Below are 15,623 nucleotides of genomic sequence, written 5' to 3'. Positions count from 1 at the left end.
CTGTCCGAAGGTGCTAATGATGGCATGGTTAGGTTGGAATGGCCTTAATGCAGGCAGGGGATGAGTCTGGTGCCCTGAACTTCTTCTCCAAATGGGGCGCCACTGCTGAAACTGTGGCTAGCATTCGCTATGTTATGCTGTGAAGTTGATTTGTATAGCACACTAATCACCGGAGAGGGTATCCAGGTGCTAAGGAAAGGTGCATAGGTCTGTTGTCCCAAGATGCCTATATGAAGAGCTAGGTTTTCAGCTTCTTGCGAAACTCAATAAGTGAGGAGGAGGCTCTGATGTGTAGAGGGTAAACATCGTTTACAACGCGGTGTTTACACCGCACTGTTTTTACAACGATGCCATTACAACTCAAGTCGTTACTACGACTTGCGCTGGATGGCACTGTTGGACAAGGAATGTTGTAATTTTATATTCCAACACCTTCCCTACTGTTACGTGGACTGATGTTGGAATATAAAATTATAATATTCCAAAATCCACGCCCTCCAAGGCAAGTCGTTATAACGACTTGCGTTGTAATGCCCGCATTGTCAAGTACTGCGATCTAAAAGATCGCGTTGTACTGACATACATCCTGTGTAGAGTGAGGTCATTTCATTTCTTGGGTGTGATGTAGGAGAATGAGCATCCTTCAGGTTTGCTTTTGCGGATGCGGGGCATGTGTGTGAGTGAGAGAGGGGCTTCTCGTGGGTTGGTGAAAGTGTATGCAGCCGTTCAGGTATTCTGGTCCTGTGTTGTTTAGGGCCTTATATGTGTGCGAGAGAAGTTATTACTTATCCTATGTATAGTAAGGTGTCATCATCTATTTCATAACACTCGAGACTTTCATTGTAAGTTGCAGTGTTGACTCATCAGTTTCAACTAGCTATGGTATATATATTTATCCTTTCAAAAAACGAGCATCAAGCATTGGAGTAGCAAGAGTGTGCATGCATATTTCAATCTTGAAGCCACACACTTTCAGTTTTCCATCTCCATTGTACTTGTCTGTGAGGACCTCTGATGAAAGTTGAGTCAAACAAGTTTTCTATTTACATTGTTCTTCTGTTGGTAGTGTAGTGCATCATGTATACGTACACCTGAAAAATAGTTCCCAAGAGTGAAACATTTAGACAATTGTATGTGTAGTAGAAAGTCATCAACTGTTTTTGTAACACTCAGACATTTATTGTAGGTTGCAATGTTGGCACATCACTAAGATCCAGCTCTGGTTATTTATTAATCCTTTAGAAAAACTTAAACCAGGCATTAGAGTAGCAAGACTGGACATGCATATTTCTAGCTTTAAGCCACACCACCTGAGCTTTCCATCTCTATGGCATTATTCTGTGAGGACCTCTATTGGTTGTATATTGCAACTGCAGATTTTTATCTCAATTGCACTTGTTTATGTGGACCTCTATTGATAGTCTAGAGCTACTACAGCTTTCCATCTCCCTTTTAAGGGGCCAGCCTCCGGCGCAGGTCCGGCGCGTCCGCTACGCGGAGTCGCGCCAGAGTCAGGTCCGTCTACGCCCGTCCACGCCAGGACGGGCCTAGGGGCTATGGATCCTGCTCCGGCCTCAGTTACCCCAGCCCACCACGATACTACTACCATCTACACTGGTGAGAAGTTAAAACGGCTCAATTACCGTCCCACTGTACAGTGCACTACATGTACATTGCCTGCTCATGATTTTAAATGCACTCATTGCGGTTTCTCTATGGGCCGGATGTCCTTGTGTAACCAAATGAAACTATTACATAATCGGGGTAAATCTAGGGGTAGAACTAGGGGTGTTACTTCTCCCTCCTCTTGTACAAAACTACAATTTAGGAGCATAAATAGTAGATCACTTCCTAAACACAAGAATAACATCCACAATTTCATAGTTGATGAAAAACCTGATGCTGTGTTCCTTACGGAAACCTGGCTTCATGAGAGTTCGGGGCCTGATATTGCCATGGCTACTCCTGATAGCTATAAAATGGTCAGAAAGGACAGAGACACTGGTAAAGGAGGTGGCATCGCGATAATTTTTAAATCAAATTATGTATGCACTTTCGATGTTTTCCCCATGCCTGGATGTGAAGCTGGATATTTTAAACTTGCTACCTGCTCCCAGTTCACTCTATCAGGTCTCCTGATTTACCGCCCTCCTGGAAATATGAACGAATGGACGATGTCTTTCGCTGACATCATCGCTCCCCTATCCCTGAAGGCGGCCAATTTCACCATTCTTGGCGACCTGAATCTTCATCTGGAAGATGATCAATGTAATGTGAGCAAACTGTTCTTATCCGAACGAGAAGCTTTAAACATTCTGCTATGCAACTCCGGACCAACCCATTCCGCTGGACATTTATTAGACCCTGTTCTTTCTAACCTTCGATTTGAATGTTCTTATCCGGCCCGCCCCCTGGAATGGTCAGATCACTACGCTGTACATTTTGCTCTATCTCTGACTAAAACCCCGACTCGAGACAATGGCAGTAAGGACGTGTTCATACGGCGGTGGAACAAACTTGATATAACCAACTTCAATACTCGCTTAATGGACACACTTCCTAATACTGATACGTCCATACCTGTGTTAAATACTGCAGTATCCAAATGGCTGAGCTCTGCCATTGATGACGTGCTCCCTCTAACACCTAAGAATTTCACATTCCACCGACCTCCTGCACCCTAGTTTTCTGAAGACCTAAAGGGCATGAGATCCCTTTGTAAGGCCTTGGAAAGGAAATGGAGACGCTCCTACTCTGCTCCTCGTAAAGTGGCCTATAAGGAAGCCCTTAGAGACTATCACCACCAACGCAAAATGGCTAGAGCCGCCTATGTTTCCAACACCGTTACTAATGCCCAAAATTGTCCACGTACCCTGTTTTCTGTTGTGAAAAAATTTACAGGAGATGTGGTACCAGCCCCCCCCTGCCTTAGATGAGACTCAATGCAATTCTAATGCAAAAAATTTTATATCCAAAGTAGAGCGTATCTACGATTCTTTAAATCCCTCTACATCTTATGATACACCTTTGATTGAGCCAGTATTGATTCCTGGTTACTCACCCTTTGCAATGGCTAAATTTACAAATTGGTCACTCTGTGATGATGCCTCCTTCTCTTCTTGCCTGAATAGTATCAAATCTGGCTCCCCAGGGGATCCGATACCGGCCAAAATGTTAAAATTGCTTGAACCTGGCCCTCGTCGTGTGTTAATGCACCTTCTTAACTCCTCACTATCAGAGTCACATGTCCCACAGGAGTGGAAGCATGCAATGATCATTCCTTTATTGAAAAAGGCTGGAGCTGATGTTGCCAACTTGTCCAATTTCAGACCTATTTCATTGTTGCCCATTCTGTCAAAAATTCTGGAAAGGCATATCAACACACAATTAACCAATCTTGTGGAGAGCTCGGCATTTTTACATCCATCTCAGTCAGGCTTTAGAGTGCACCATTCGACCGAAACCACACTTCTAGGAGTCACCGAGAGTCTGCGACACGTTGTCGACTGCAGAGAAACATCCGCCCTCATTCTTCTCGACCAGAGCGCGGCGTTCGACACTGTGTCTCATTCCATTCTTCTTGCGACTCTTCGGTCCCTGGGTGTAGAGGGTGCTGCACTAGCCTGGATAGCCTCCTTCTTAAGAGACCGCACTTTTCAGGTTTTCTCTGCTTCTGCCTCCTCTATAATTTGTCCATCGGACCATGGCATTCCCCAAGGGTCGATACTTAGCCCCTTACTATTTAATATCTATATAAGACCTTTGGCTACTATTGTGGAGAAAGCCGGTCTTACCTTGTACTCTTACACCGATGATACACAATTCATTTTCTCTCTTTCCAATGAAAAATGTAATGACACCTCTGCTTTGAAGGAAGGTTTGATTTGTGTCTCTAAGTGGATGGAGAGTAATTTCCTGAAACGTAACGGCGATAGGACCGAGGTTGTGATACTAGGCAGGGATAAGGACCTTTGGGGGCCCCCACCATTGGCCCAAGGACATGGGACCTACCCCGCAGCCTACAACTGTAGTACGCAATCTTGGGTTTCTCATTGATGAGAACCTTACAATGAGACTGCAGGCCGTGAAAGTGGCCTCTATCTGCTTTACCACCCTGAGATGGCTTCAAAAAATGCTGTGGATGTTGACCCCTTCGACTCAAAGAATGGTTGTCCAGGCGTTGATTGTTTCCCGCCTGGACTACGGCAACGTTCTATATCTTGGAGCCGATCTGTCAACCATAAAAAAACTTCAGGTAGTTCAGAACGCTGCCGCTAGGTTGCTCCGCAACTTCCCCAGGAGAACATCTGCCTCTCTAGCACTCCGCGACCTTCACTGGCTCAAAATTCCAAATAGAATTAAATTTAAAACCCTCTGTCATGTTTTTAAAATCAAGCAAGGCTCAGCTCCTAAATACCTTCAGGGCCTTATCCAGGCTTATAAGCCTAACCGAACTCTGAGATCATCTGGGAATGGTGATTTTTCTGTTCCCAGATTTAGGCTAGCTAAAATGGGAGGCCGTTCCTTTGCCCACTTGGGTCCCAAATTTTGGAACACTCTTCCTGTGACCCTAAAAACAGAAACAAATCTTTTTCGCTTCCGCAAGGGACTTAATCCCTGAGCGCCGGGAAACCCACTGCGGGTAGCTGTGCGCATTATAAATAAATAAAAATTCTTCTGTGAGAAACTATGATGGTAATAGAGTGCAAAAAATGTCAATCTACAGTGTAGTACTCTTCTGTGAGGACCTCTATTGGTAGCATAGTGGATCATGTATGCATACACCTAAAAGAAAATGCCCCAGGACTAAACTTTTTTTTACACTTTTACTCCACAGTGGCTGCTAGCCTCTATGTACAGTAGAATGTCATTACCTATTTGCACAACACTCAAGACATTTATTATAAATTGCAATCTCATGTTATTTGGGGAGAGGGATTTTAATTGTAGGCTTTGCTCAATTTCTTTAAATTCTGTATGTGGTGCATTGGGCCGTCCTAGTGGAGATTACTCCAATTTTGAGCACAATCAGTCTTCAATTGCATCATGAGTAAGCATTCTCTTCTTTTTACATTAGATTTTACTGCTACCCCCGTTCATAAACATATCACTTTTACCGGTAAAGGTACGGGCAGTCTGATTGACTTTAATGTCTTTTTAGAGAGAAATCGTCACAAGGTTGGCAATTTCTCAATCCTACGGAGTGTTCCGAGTGACTATAACTGCTTGACTTTCTCTCTTGCATTGGGTAACTTCTAGCAACAAATTATGCCTTGTACCATTAGAGGCAAATTGCAATAAGGGCATCCTTCATGAATGGGTAACAGTGGATTCAGGGTGCTGCATAGTAGAACTTGTAGCTAGAATAGTAGCAGATAGTGCCATGTCTGGACACTGCATTGGACCCTTTAAATATGTTGAGGGCATAAACTGGTTTCTGCAATACTGTAACTGAGTTGTTAAAATCTACAAAGACATGCAGGAAGCCAAGAACTCAGAGGTGGCTTGCCGGCGCATGCTGATTTGATGGCTAAAATCTATAATGTTGCTCTGTTGTGACATATGGTGCTGGTATTTAGTGTTATTGTGACACGTCGCACTTACAGGTTAGTGAGAATGTGTTTTGGAGAAGACTCCCATCTGTCCCCAATAGCGTGCCCACTTATCTCTGTCATATGGAATTGGGCTTGCCAATTGTGGAGGACCGTATTAAATTAGCCTCACTTATTTTGTGGCATTCCATTTGGTACAAAGAAGAAACTCTTTTTAATCACGATCTAATCATTGATTGTTTAAGGGTTGATCACGTTTCTAAGATCCCATGGCTAAGGAATATTAAAGAACAATTTGCCTCTCTATGGAGGTCAGAGTGTTTTTATAATACACTTGAAGTTACTACTTCATCTAAAAAGCAACTAAATACAGAATTCCTTACCCTGTGTGGCCGGCTCAGAGAATTTCAAGAATTAAAAAAGAAAAGGGTGGCAGCCTACCATTTCTTAGTAACCACAGATGGTATGGAGCCTTATCCTTATTCCCTATCTCACCAGTTTCAGAGATTTTAATTACTTGGGTTCAGGTTTCAAATAGCCCATTTTCTAGTCTCTTACCCAATTGTCGCTTACTGTGACTCAGAACTTGAATTATGCCATGTGACTCCTGTCCAGCTCAATCTCTGTTACATTTTTTGTAAATTTGACGTTCTACGACGGAAACAGTTTTTAATCCCATTGCTTAGGCTTCTGAACATTAGAAGCTGTAAGACAGCCTTATTCTGCAGCTGCTGCAGACCGAACATATTTTCACTATGGACCATACATTTTCTCAGCTGCTGTAAGACTGAAGAATATGGTGGGGAAGTAATGTTTTTTTCCTGAAGTTGTTTGCATCTGACCTGCTTCAATTAATCATCTGTTTTATTTAGAAGTCATTTTATGGTGTAATATTTGCTAAGGTTAATGAATTGTTGACAGTAACCATGTTACCTCATGTGAAGCTATTTCAAAATGAGTAAACATGCTCTAATAGTTTATATCTGTTGATGAAAGGCTGAGGATTACGGTGGGGTTGTAATGTTTTAATGGTGATGTATTTATTGGAGTTCTTTTAGCCCTTGATTTGTTTTTGTTTATCTATGCACAAGTCACTCTATGATCCAATTTTGGCAAGGAACGCCGATTTGTTGATGGTTTTTAAGTAACTCTACTTTAGTGGATGTATTATTTTTTTGGCCTATACAATTATGCTGAATTGTTATGATAAACTGTGATTTAATGCATTTATGCGGTGTATTCTTTTGTTTTTTATTAATCGAATCAAGATCGATATACTTGACTATAAATTACAATGCTGACTCATAATTATCAGCTTTGATATAGTTCTGTAGTCTTTTAAAAAATAAAGGAGTAACAGTTTGTATGCACATTTCTAGGTGAAAGGCACACGCCTGCAGGTTTGATTGACACACAGTTCTCCACAAATTATACTTTTTAGATGCTTGTAGTGCCTAGTGACCGCTAGTCCATATGTATAGTAGTGTGACAACTATTTCCATACCGCTATAGTCATTCTCCATTGAGGCGCACAACCAGATTCCTAAGAAGAAAGTGAACTGGTGGAAAATGAAAATATTCAAATGGTGAAAGTCCGTTCATGGCAAATGTGATCTTGCAGAACATAATCTATTAGTTTGTTGCAGTTGTTTGAAGAAAACTTGGACCTAGAAGCAGGCAGTGCTCTATGTATTTTCTCACAATGTCAACGTTGTGTTCCTTTTTCATAATTCAATGATCCAAAGTTTAAGTAGACACAGATGAAGGGCTTTGGTACCATTGTACACTTCCTGGTAGACCTATGATAGCATAGTGCAACAACTTTCTGTTACCATTGCACTTGTCTGTGAAGATCTCTATTTGCACTATAGAGCAACTGCAGCTTTCCATCTCCGTTGTATTCTTCTGTGCGTAAATCGCAACTGCAGCTTTCTATCTCCATTGCTCATTTCTGTAAGGACCTTTGTTGGTAGTGGAGTGTAACAAGATTTCTATTTCCATTGTACTCTTATGTGAGGACTTCTGTTGGTTATGTAGTGCAACAAGCTTTCCGTCGCTGTTGCACCTTTAAGGACCTCTATTGGTAGTATAGCACAATTCCAGCTCTCTATCTACATTGGACTGTTCGAAGAGGACCTCTATTGGGAGTGCAGCACCACTGCAACTTTCTATCTTCATTGTACTGTTCTGTGAGAGCCTCTATTTATAGTATAGCACAACTCCAGCTTTCCAACTCCATAACCAATGTGTGAGGTCCTCTATTGAGGAAGGCAAAGGAATAATGTCAGTGCAGTCTAGTTCAAGGGCCTGCCTTAGTGGATAAGATAACTTCAAAGACATTCTAATGGGGTATAAAAAGTCTCCTTCTGGAGACAAGAATAGTTAGGCGGTCCTCTATTGGATCCCAAAACAAACAATCAAAGGAAGATTCCAAACATCAGTTCATACTAACATGGGGGTCGAGTATCTCTTCTTTCTCAAGACTTCATACACCATAGTGTAAGCAGCTCAGTTTGTTCTTGCGAGGGAAGGTAAAAATCCACCACGGCTCTTCCAAAAAGCTAGCAAACTTCTGAAAACGTTAACCAGCTCTAATAAATGTTAACTAACACGTTAGCAGACGCAGCAAGGCCGCAATCTGCACCAGGCAAATCCTGGCGAAGCCTGGCATGATAAAACCGCAAGTAGTGGTGCGTCCAGCCACGTGCCCAACCATGGCATCAAGGGGATCATTGTCTCTAGCACTGCTGTAGTGTTGCTTTCCTCCTGCCCGACTCCGGCCTCAGCAAACAGCTGCTGTGCTGATGAGCACACAGTCCAGCTGTTGGCTGCCCTGAAGTTCGGTTTGTATGGCCCAATTCTATAGCACAAGCATTGCAGAATAAGAAATTGAACACGGCCTGCATGTTAGAGGGTTGAAAAGGACAGTGAATCCATGAAGAATGGACTGCAGCAAGCCTTTAAGGGTTGGTGTTGCAGCTGGCGCAAACACGGTTAATAGGGTAGGGTGCACATTGTGTCGACAGATAGGAAACAAGCATTGGTGCTTCCAATAGATCTGGTTTTAATAGGATGTTGTATGGTAATGTGGGGCATTACAAGTACACTGTACGGGAATCTATATGTATTTCTATGGAAGCAAGGAATGGTGGAATACGATTGGTGTAGGTTAAAGAGGTCAGGTGACAAGTGCATTGCCATGCTAGAACTACAAATCCATGTACGTAAATCCTTCCCTGTTTGCTGCTGGCAGAGAAAAACTACTAAGACACTCTAAGGGGCAAACAAAGGACATTGGAATGCTATTAGGGTTCAAGCTTTGGCAGCTGCATATATTAACAAAATGATCACAGTTGCGTGGAGAAAAACTATTTATCAGCCAGACATGTTGGCATTGCCAATGCTGGCTCGTTAAGTGCCCTGTAATATTACTATGTTATAGACATTCATAAATATAATTCAGACAGAAACGTTTCATGTAAGTTGCAGAAAACACGAGAAAGGAGGTGTTTGCAGCTTCACAGTATTATGAACATTGACTTGCTCTTAAGGCCCTATTTTAAAGGAATTTGTTTCACAGGGTTGTAAATAAGAATTGAGTGCTTAAGATGAATGTAATAATCCTACCTGCTGCGTGCCATCCAGCAAAATTTGTAGGAAAATGGCAATGCTTTTAATTTGTTTAGCTGTAAAAAGGTCATTTTATTACAATTTGTAAAATAAATACATAATTGTTGATTTATTGCTTTTCTGCTTCAACCAGATTATTTACCTTAGGTTAACATCAGTGCTTTATGTTTTAGATTTCAAAACCTGATGAGTTTGATATAATGCTTAAAATACCGATTGGAAGACTTAAGTTGGAACCTTTTGATGAAGCTGGAGCCTTTTACCGTGTATCATTTGAAAGGAATTCAAATGAAAAAAAAATTTGTAAATTGTGTTATCGATGGATGGTTGTCAGCGACTAAAGTGCTTGAAACGCTCAGGTCACATATAATAAAGAAATGTATTGAAGGTAAGATCACACACCAAAAAATTAATGTATTGAAGGTTAATCATTTTTCTATTTAAATGACTTGTTACAGGGCTTGATTTAGTAGTTTTTTGTTTGGTAATAAAAATAAAAAGCATATACTAAATAAATGTATCACAAATTGTTAATAGAATGCTTAAGCAGAGTGCAATATTCCTACTTTATTTTTTGCCAAGAACACCCTTTTAGTAGTTGTAAGTATAAAAATCTTTGGAAAAAGGCTTTTGTTTCAAGCATGGAGTTAGAAGATACCATCAAATCGATTAACTGGTTAATGAGATTATTCACGTTACAAAGTGATTATTTTCGTAATATGTGTCAGAAGTGGTTTAGAATGCTGCTGGCCGACAGGTGAACTAGATGATTAACTGATTTCACATCAACCACTTTTTTAGATTTTGAACACCATTGGCAGATCAGTTCTCCACAACCTGTGAAACTCAAAGGCAACTATGCAGTCCTTGAAAGAAGTATTGTAGTTGTTCTTACAATCACAAACGCCAGAAATAACTGTAAGTTCACTAAATTCCCAAGTACCCCCTTTGACTTTCAGTGGGTAGCGAGGTCAGTCTAAACTTGGCCTTGTGTGGGGATATACTTGTTTTTACTTCACCCAGGACTTGCAGCATTCACAACACATATAATAGTTAGGTCTGTTTTGTTCCTTCAAAAGAAATGACTTTATTCAAGTTTATTTAAGTGCACATTCTTAGTAACATGTTGAAAAGTCCTGTTAATACTAATTGTCTTGATTATGGAGTATGGATCTGCGGCTACTCAGAGACCTGTTCACAAAAATAAACTTACTTGTGAGTAAATCTATACTTGTGAGTTTGCTCTTACAATGTTGAGTTGCTTTTCTACCTTTGGCTATTCAACATTAACCAGAGTAAAGTTACTCAGAAGCGTGGCTGAGACCTCTGCAATTGAGGCTGAGATCTCCTTATGGTATAGTATGGGGACATTTTGAAAACGTTATTAAAGTTGACAAAAAATGTTTATTAGTTGAATGATAATATAAATTCATTTTATATGTGTATTTTAAATGGAGATTAATTGTTTAAAAATTCTACAGCACTATTAACTGAATTGTAAATTAAAAATGTAATTAAAGTATATTAAATAAAAATATATGTTTTAAATATTTATTTTAAAAAATAACACCCACCCACAGAAATGTTTATATTTATTTTAAAGTTACTAAACGTTATACATAGAATTAATTTAATTAAATATTTCCTAATAATTTAAATCAGCATTTTACATTAAAATATATTTTAATTTTTTTTAAATGCTCAAATAAAGTGATTTATTTTAAGATTATGTCCTATGGGGTTTAATTGTTTAGTCCCTATCTCTATTTTCTATGAGAGGGTGTTGCAGTACCTGCTAGTGGCCAGGGCTGAGCTGGGTATACTCCAGCTCCGCCCTGGAGCACTCTTACAACTGGTTTGGATGCTTTTTGGCTGTAGTAACTATAGAAGTGAAGTGCAGTTTGAGAATAGCAATGGGCTTAGCAGGTGGTGCATGTCTGTCCCTAAGCCATCCCTAGCTTTGCGTTCACCCCTCTTTAATCCTCCCAATCCCCCTGCCCTTTACTATACCTCATTTTCTTGCCACTCCCTGGTCCCTCCCGCTTTTATTATTTAAATGTAAACCTACCTGTGTTGAGAGCTCCACAGTCGGGGTGAACATCTGCACACTTCAGATAGGGGAGGCAGAGTGGAAGACCTCTCAAATAGGTTAGTGAGTAGCATTTTGTAGTTTGTTAGTAGTTTTTAAATAGGCCCCTCAGTATCTTAGGTTATAATTTTGGATAACAAGCTACAGTTCATTGAGAGATTAATGCCTTAGCCAGAGCACAGTTCTTGTTAGGTATAAACATTTAAGGCTTGCAATGTTGTCTTTAATTCTTGTGGATAGGGAGTGCACTTATCTCATTCAACTGCCAGTGAGCAGAGGCATGCTTTTTTTGATCTGACTGCGCTGTAAAGAAGTGTCTCGCTTCATGCATTTGCTGATCCTTGTTTACAGGACACAACATTGATGGTCCCAGGGCCACACGTTTGTAGTTCATAATGGAGGCGGTACTCAGTGCAGAATTCAGTTGGGAAGCTTGTGTTTTGGGTAGCCAAAGGTAGGTGTAGGTTGGATGCTGGTATGGAGGATCATAGTCCCTCACACAAGGGTCTGCATCAGTGAGTTGCAGTGGCAGCTTTATCAATGGAGGATCTAGGGCCAACGTGGCGCTCGGGCCCTCAAGCACAGGGTCAACAACATCAACAGCGGCCACGCAATGATGGCTGTGCGCCAGGATCCTCATTCTCTTGATTGGTATCATCATGATGGGAAATTATATGGTGGCCCTGGTTTTGAAAGTATGGAAGAACTCCAAACCACACAGCTTGGCACCAATAAAAATGAAGTCCGTCATTTGACAAGGCACGAGGCAAAAAAGGCCTCCTGCTACCTTTTCTTCTCTTGTTGGTTTAGCTAGATAGTCTCTTTACTCTCTACCCATAAAATAGGTCACTCTGATGTTGCAGCTTTGGGCAGGCTGGGCTGTGGTCATAGGTCTATGTTCTTTGCAGCTTCTTATAAAGAAAAGCCACTCATGGCAGCATACCGGTAAGCTGCACATAGGCTATGCACTGGGTGACGGTGGAGTTTATACTCACCAGTCACTCTACCATGGCCCTTTGCAGATTTAAACAGTAGCAAAATCGTTTCATTAGGCATTGCTTAGATTCCTTATTCCATCACAGTTTCCTACCTTTGATATCAGTGATTCTCTGCAAAGTGTATACAGCTCAGAAGGTGGACTCTAAAGAAGACAATATCATGAGCTTATATTCGGAAATAAGAAACAGTGGCAGTTGGTACCAGGCTTACTAATTACTCAGATTTAAAGTTGTGTCCATAGCTTTAATTTCTCTGTTACTGTTGGGCAGTTGCACTGAGAGCAACCAGGCTTCTTTGGGGATAGCAGGCATCCCATCCCGTAATGTTCCCTATATTTTAGACCAGAACCAGCCAGCACTTTGGGTAGACTTGCCCACAGCCCATATGTAGGAGGCTGGCTTACTATATGGTGTTCAAAATCAAAGGAGAAAGGGGGGAATGGACAACTGGTAACTGCGTTACCTAGGTTCTCTATCCTTCTTAAAAAGCCCTCATACACTCATTATAGGAACGTTGGCGGTATGTCTTAGTTCTCCGCCTACACTAATGCGTTATTGCATCATCATTGGGTTTTATTGTGTTGTATGCAAGCCTCAAGCCTGAGGCAATCACTGGAAAGCGCAGTAGTGTCCAGAGATAGATGTTAAACCACACACAGGTATGAAGTGGATAAAAAACACACTCATCCAAAAGGAGGAGTGTTATTACAAAATTATAATGGGTATATCTGTGGATCGTGTTACTGGGTCCTCTATACCTCTATACAGATTAAGTTGACATGTTTCTGCCCCATTATGCCCAGTCGGGTCTATGGGGCATTCATTAGGACGGAAAAGACAGCACTTACACTATTTGTGCAGTAAAAATAGTGGGTCTTGTGTTCCACTGTGTTTCTTGGCAAGGTTATATTGTACCTCTTATGCCTTTTATGCGCGCTTCATCGGGAGGACGGAATAATTATTCCGAAGCCGCTGGTAGCGTGTAGCCTCTTTGTGCTGACTCTGCCCCCGGAAGTGTTGCTCACTTATATAAGTGTAGCACCCTGCACTAATCCACACAACCCTTATGGAGATTTTGGTGGTTTTAAACAACCTTTTTAAAAAAAAAAAAAAATTATTGTGGGGTTACCGTGGCATTATGTTACAGCTTTAGCCAATGCAACTTATTTCCTTTGTATATTATAACATACATTGGCAATCCTCGTGGTACAACAATGTCATTACTCAACTTACATTATGAAGCATGTAACAAGGCACATCCGATAAAGGTTAGACATCCCTATTTTCTTCTTTACAACAAGCTGTATTTACAATTTGTCCTTAAGCATGAAAAAAACAACTATTACATAACATAAACTTGAAAGGCAGACAAGATTAGGCAGCAATTAATTTATAAGATTTTAGTACACCACTTGGTATCCTATGGAGATGCGGTGCAGCAGTTTGTCAGAGGACAAAGTGTCATTCTGTATATCCGGTATATATCATTCTAGGTGACTGACAGTGCAATGGGCCTTCCCTAATGCATGGTCGTTTTATGGAGACTGATATGCTAGGGGCTCCTCCCATGGATGAGTGGCACATCTCTCTTCACCTTCCGGGAGTGGTCACCCCTCTGAACCAATGCAGTATGCTGCGCACCTGAGGAGGGGACATCTGTGATAACTGCATGGCCTCGTGGCCTTGCTGTCTGGGACCCTGAGCGAGTGTGGGAGCCCGCCCCCTCCTCCACCTGACTTTGGGGTTGTAGTTCGGTTAGCAACAGCCCCCATGTTTTCAAATCTCATTCGGCGTTCTCATCTGTGTGCACTATCCACAACCGCCTCTCCTTAGTCACTCCCCACCACTGTAAGCAGACGATTGGCGAGAACCTTGGCTAGGATTTTAGGCTCAGCGTTCAACAGGGAGATGGGCCTGTACGATGCGCAGCAATCCCAAGGCTTGCCCTCCTTAGGAATAACCACGATTGTTGCCAAACGCTGATCACAAGGAAGGGTGCCAAGGTCACATGACTCTATGAACATATCGCGAAGATATGGTGCGACTTTATCGGGGCGCAGTTTGTACAGCTCAATAGGCAAGCCATTCGGGCCCATAGCCTTGCCCGAACGGACAGAACGGATTGCGATCGCAATCTCATCTGCAGGCAACGGAGCCTCCATGCACTCTCGGTCCTCCTCGGATAGGCAGGGCAGCGCAATATCACGCAGCAATAGATGGGAGTCGTCCTCATCTCTATCAGACACCGGGGAATACACAGTACGAAAATAATCCACAAAACACTCCACAATCTCACTTGGGTCAGTCACACACTCACCATCGAAAAGTCTGAATCACGGGGACCACACGATTTGCTCTTTCCTTCTTGTCAAGCCACGCAATCAATTTACCTGTCTTATCCCCAACATCATACAGTCTACCCTGCTGCTCCCTGTACATTGTCTTGGCAGCATCCATGACAAGGGATTTATAGTCTAGTTGCTTCAAACCAAGGGCGTGGAGTCCATCATGGGTAACGCCCGATTCAGGTCGTTCTCTAGTTCCAATATTTCCGCCTCAAGACGCACAACCTCTTGATTTCTATCTTTCTTGGTGTCAGCAATTAAGGATAAAGCCTGTCCACGAATAACAGTCTTGAAAGCTTCCCACAGGGACAAAGAAGAGGAAACAGACCCCTCGTTTTCCAGGAAATAGTGGTCTAGAGACTTTATCAAACTGTTACGGATCTTGGGATTACGCAAATACCAGGGGTTAACAGGGGCGACACGCCCCGCAGCGTTCACCCTAGTGTCCATACAAAGCCACAATGGAGAATGATCTGAAATGCCCCGGGCCAGGTGTCTGATCTCTCTAACAGAAGGAGACTGGGCAGCGGGTATAAGGATGTAATCAAGTCTGGAGAGACTCCCATGGGCCCCAGAGTGAAAGGTGTACTGACTCTGTGTCGGATGCATCAACCTCCAGCAGTCTACCAGACCAAAGGTGTCCAAGAACCCACCAAGCCATGACTGGGACTTAGGAAGATCCCTGGGGGGGTGGCGGTCTACAGTACCAGAGAGCACAGAATTAAAATCCCCACCCATAAGGAGAGTGCAATCAGGGAGCTCTAGCATCACACGGCCGATATCTGAGAAGGTGGAGGTCTGGAGACCCGGGGGAACATATACAGTAAGCAGAGAAAGAGTCTTACCCTTCCACCTACCAGTGAGGGCGGCAAAACGCCCTCTGTCATCGCCCTCTGTCGTCGAGGATTACACCATCAATCTCCAGGGGGAGAGAGGACCGAACCAAAATACCCACCCCCCTAGAACCAGTAGTAAACCCAGAGTGTGCGGCCAGACGATAACCCCACCT

General features: G+C 42.3%; 1 protein-coding gene across 1 annotated transcript in view; it reads left to right on the top strand.

Annotated features, from left to right (window-relative positions):
• The window catches only part of CGAS (cyclic GMP-AMP synthase), a 271,868-nt gene that overhangs the window by 132,472 nt on the left and 123,773 nt on the right, over nt 1–15,623 (top strand). The window contains 2 exon segments of the mRNA XM_086926500.1: nt 9,356–9,475; nt 9,477–9,570. Of these exon segments, the coding sequence (XP_086782626.1) occupies nt 9,356–9,475; nt 9,477–9,570 (214 nt within the window).

This window comes from Lissotriton vulgaris, chromosome 6 (assembly GCF_964263255.1).
Source record: "Lissotriton vulgaris chromosome 6, aLisVul1.2, whole genome shotgun sequence".
NCBI lineage: Eukaryota > Metazoa > Chordata > Amphibia > Caudata > Salamandridae > Lissotriton > Lissotriton vulgaris.
The sequence above is the reverse complement of the archived record's forward strand: the minus strand, read 5'-3'. Positions and strand labels throughout refer to the sequence as shown.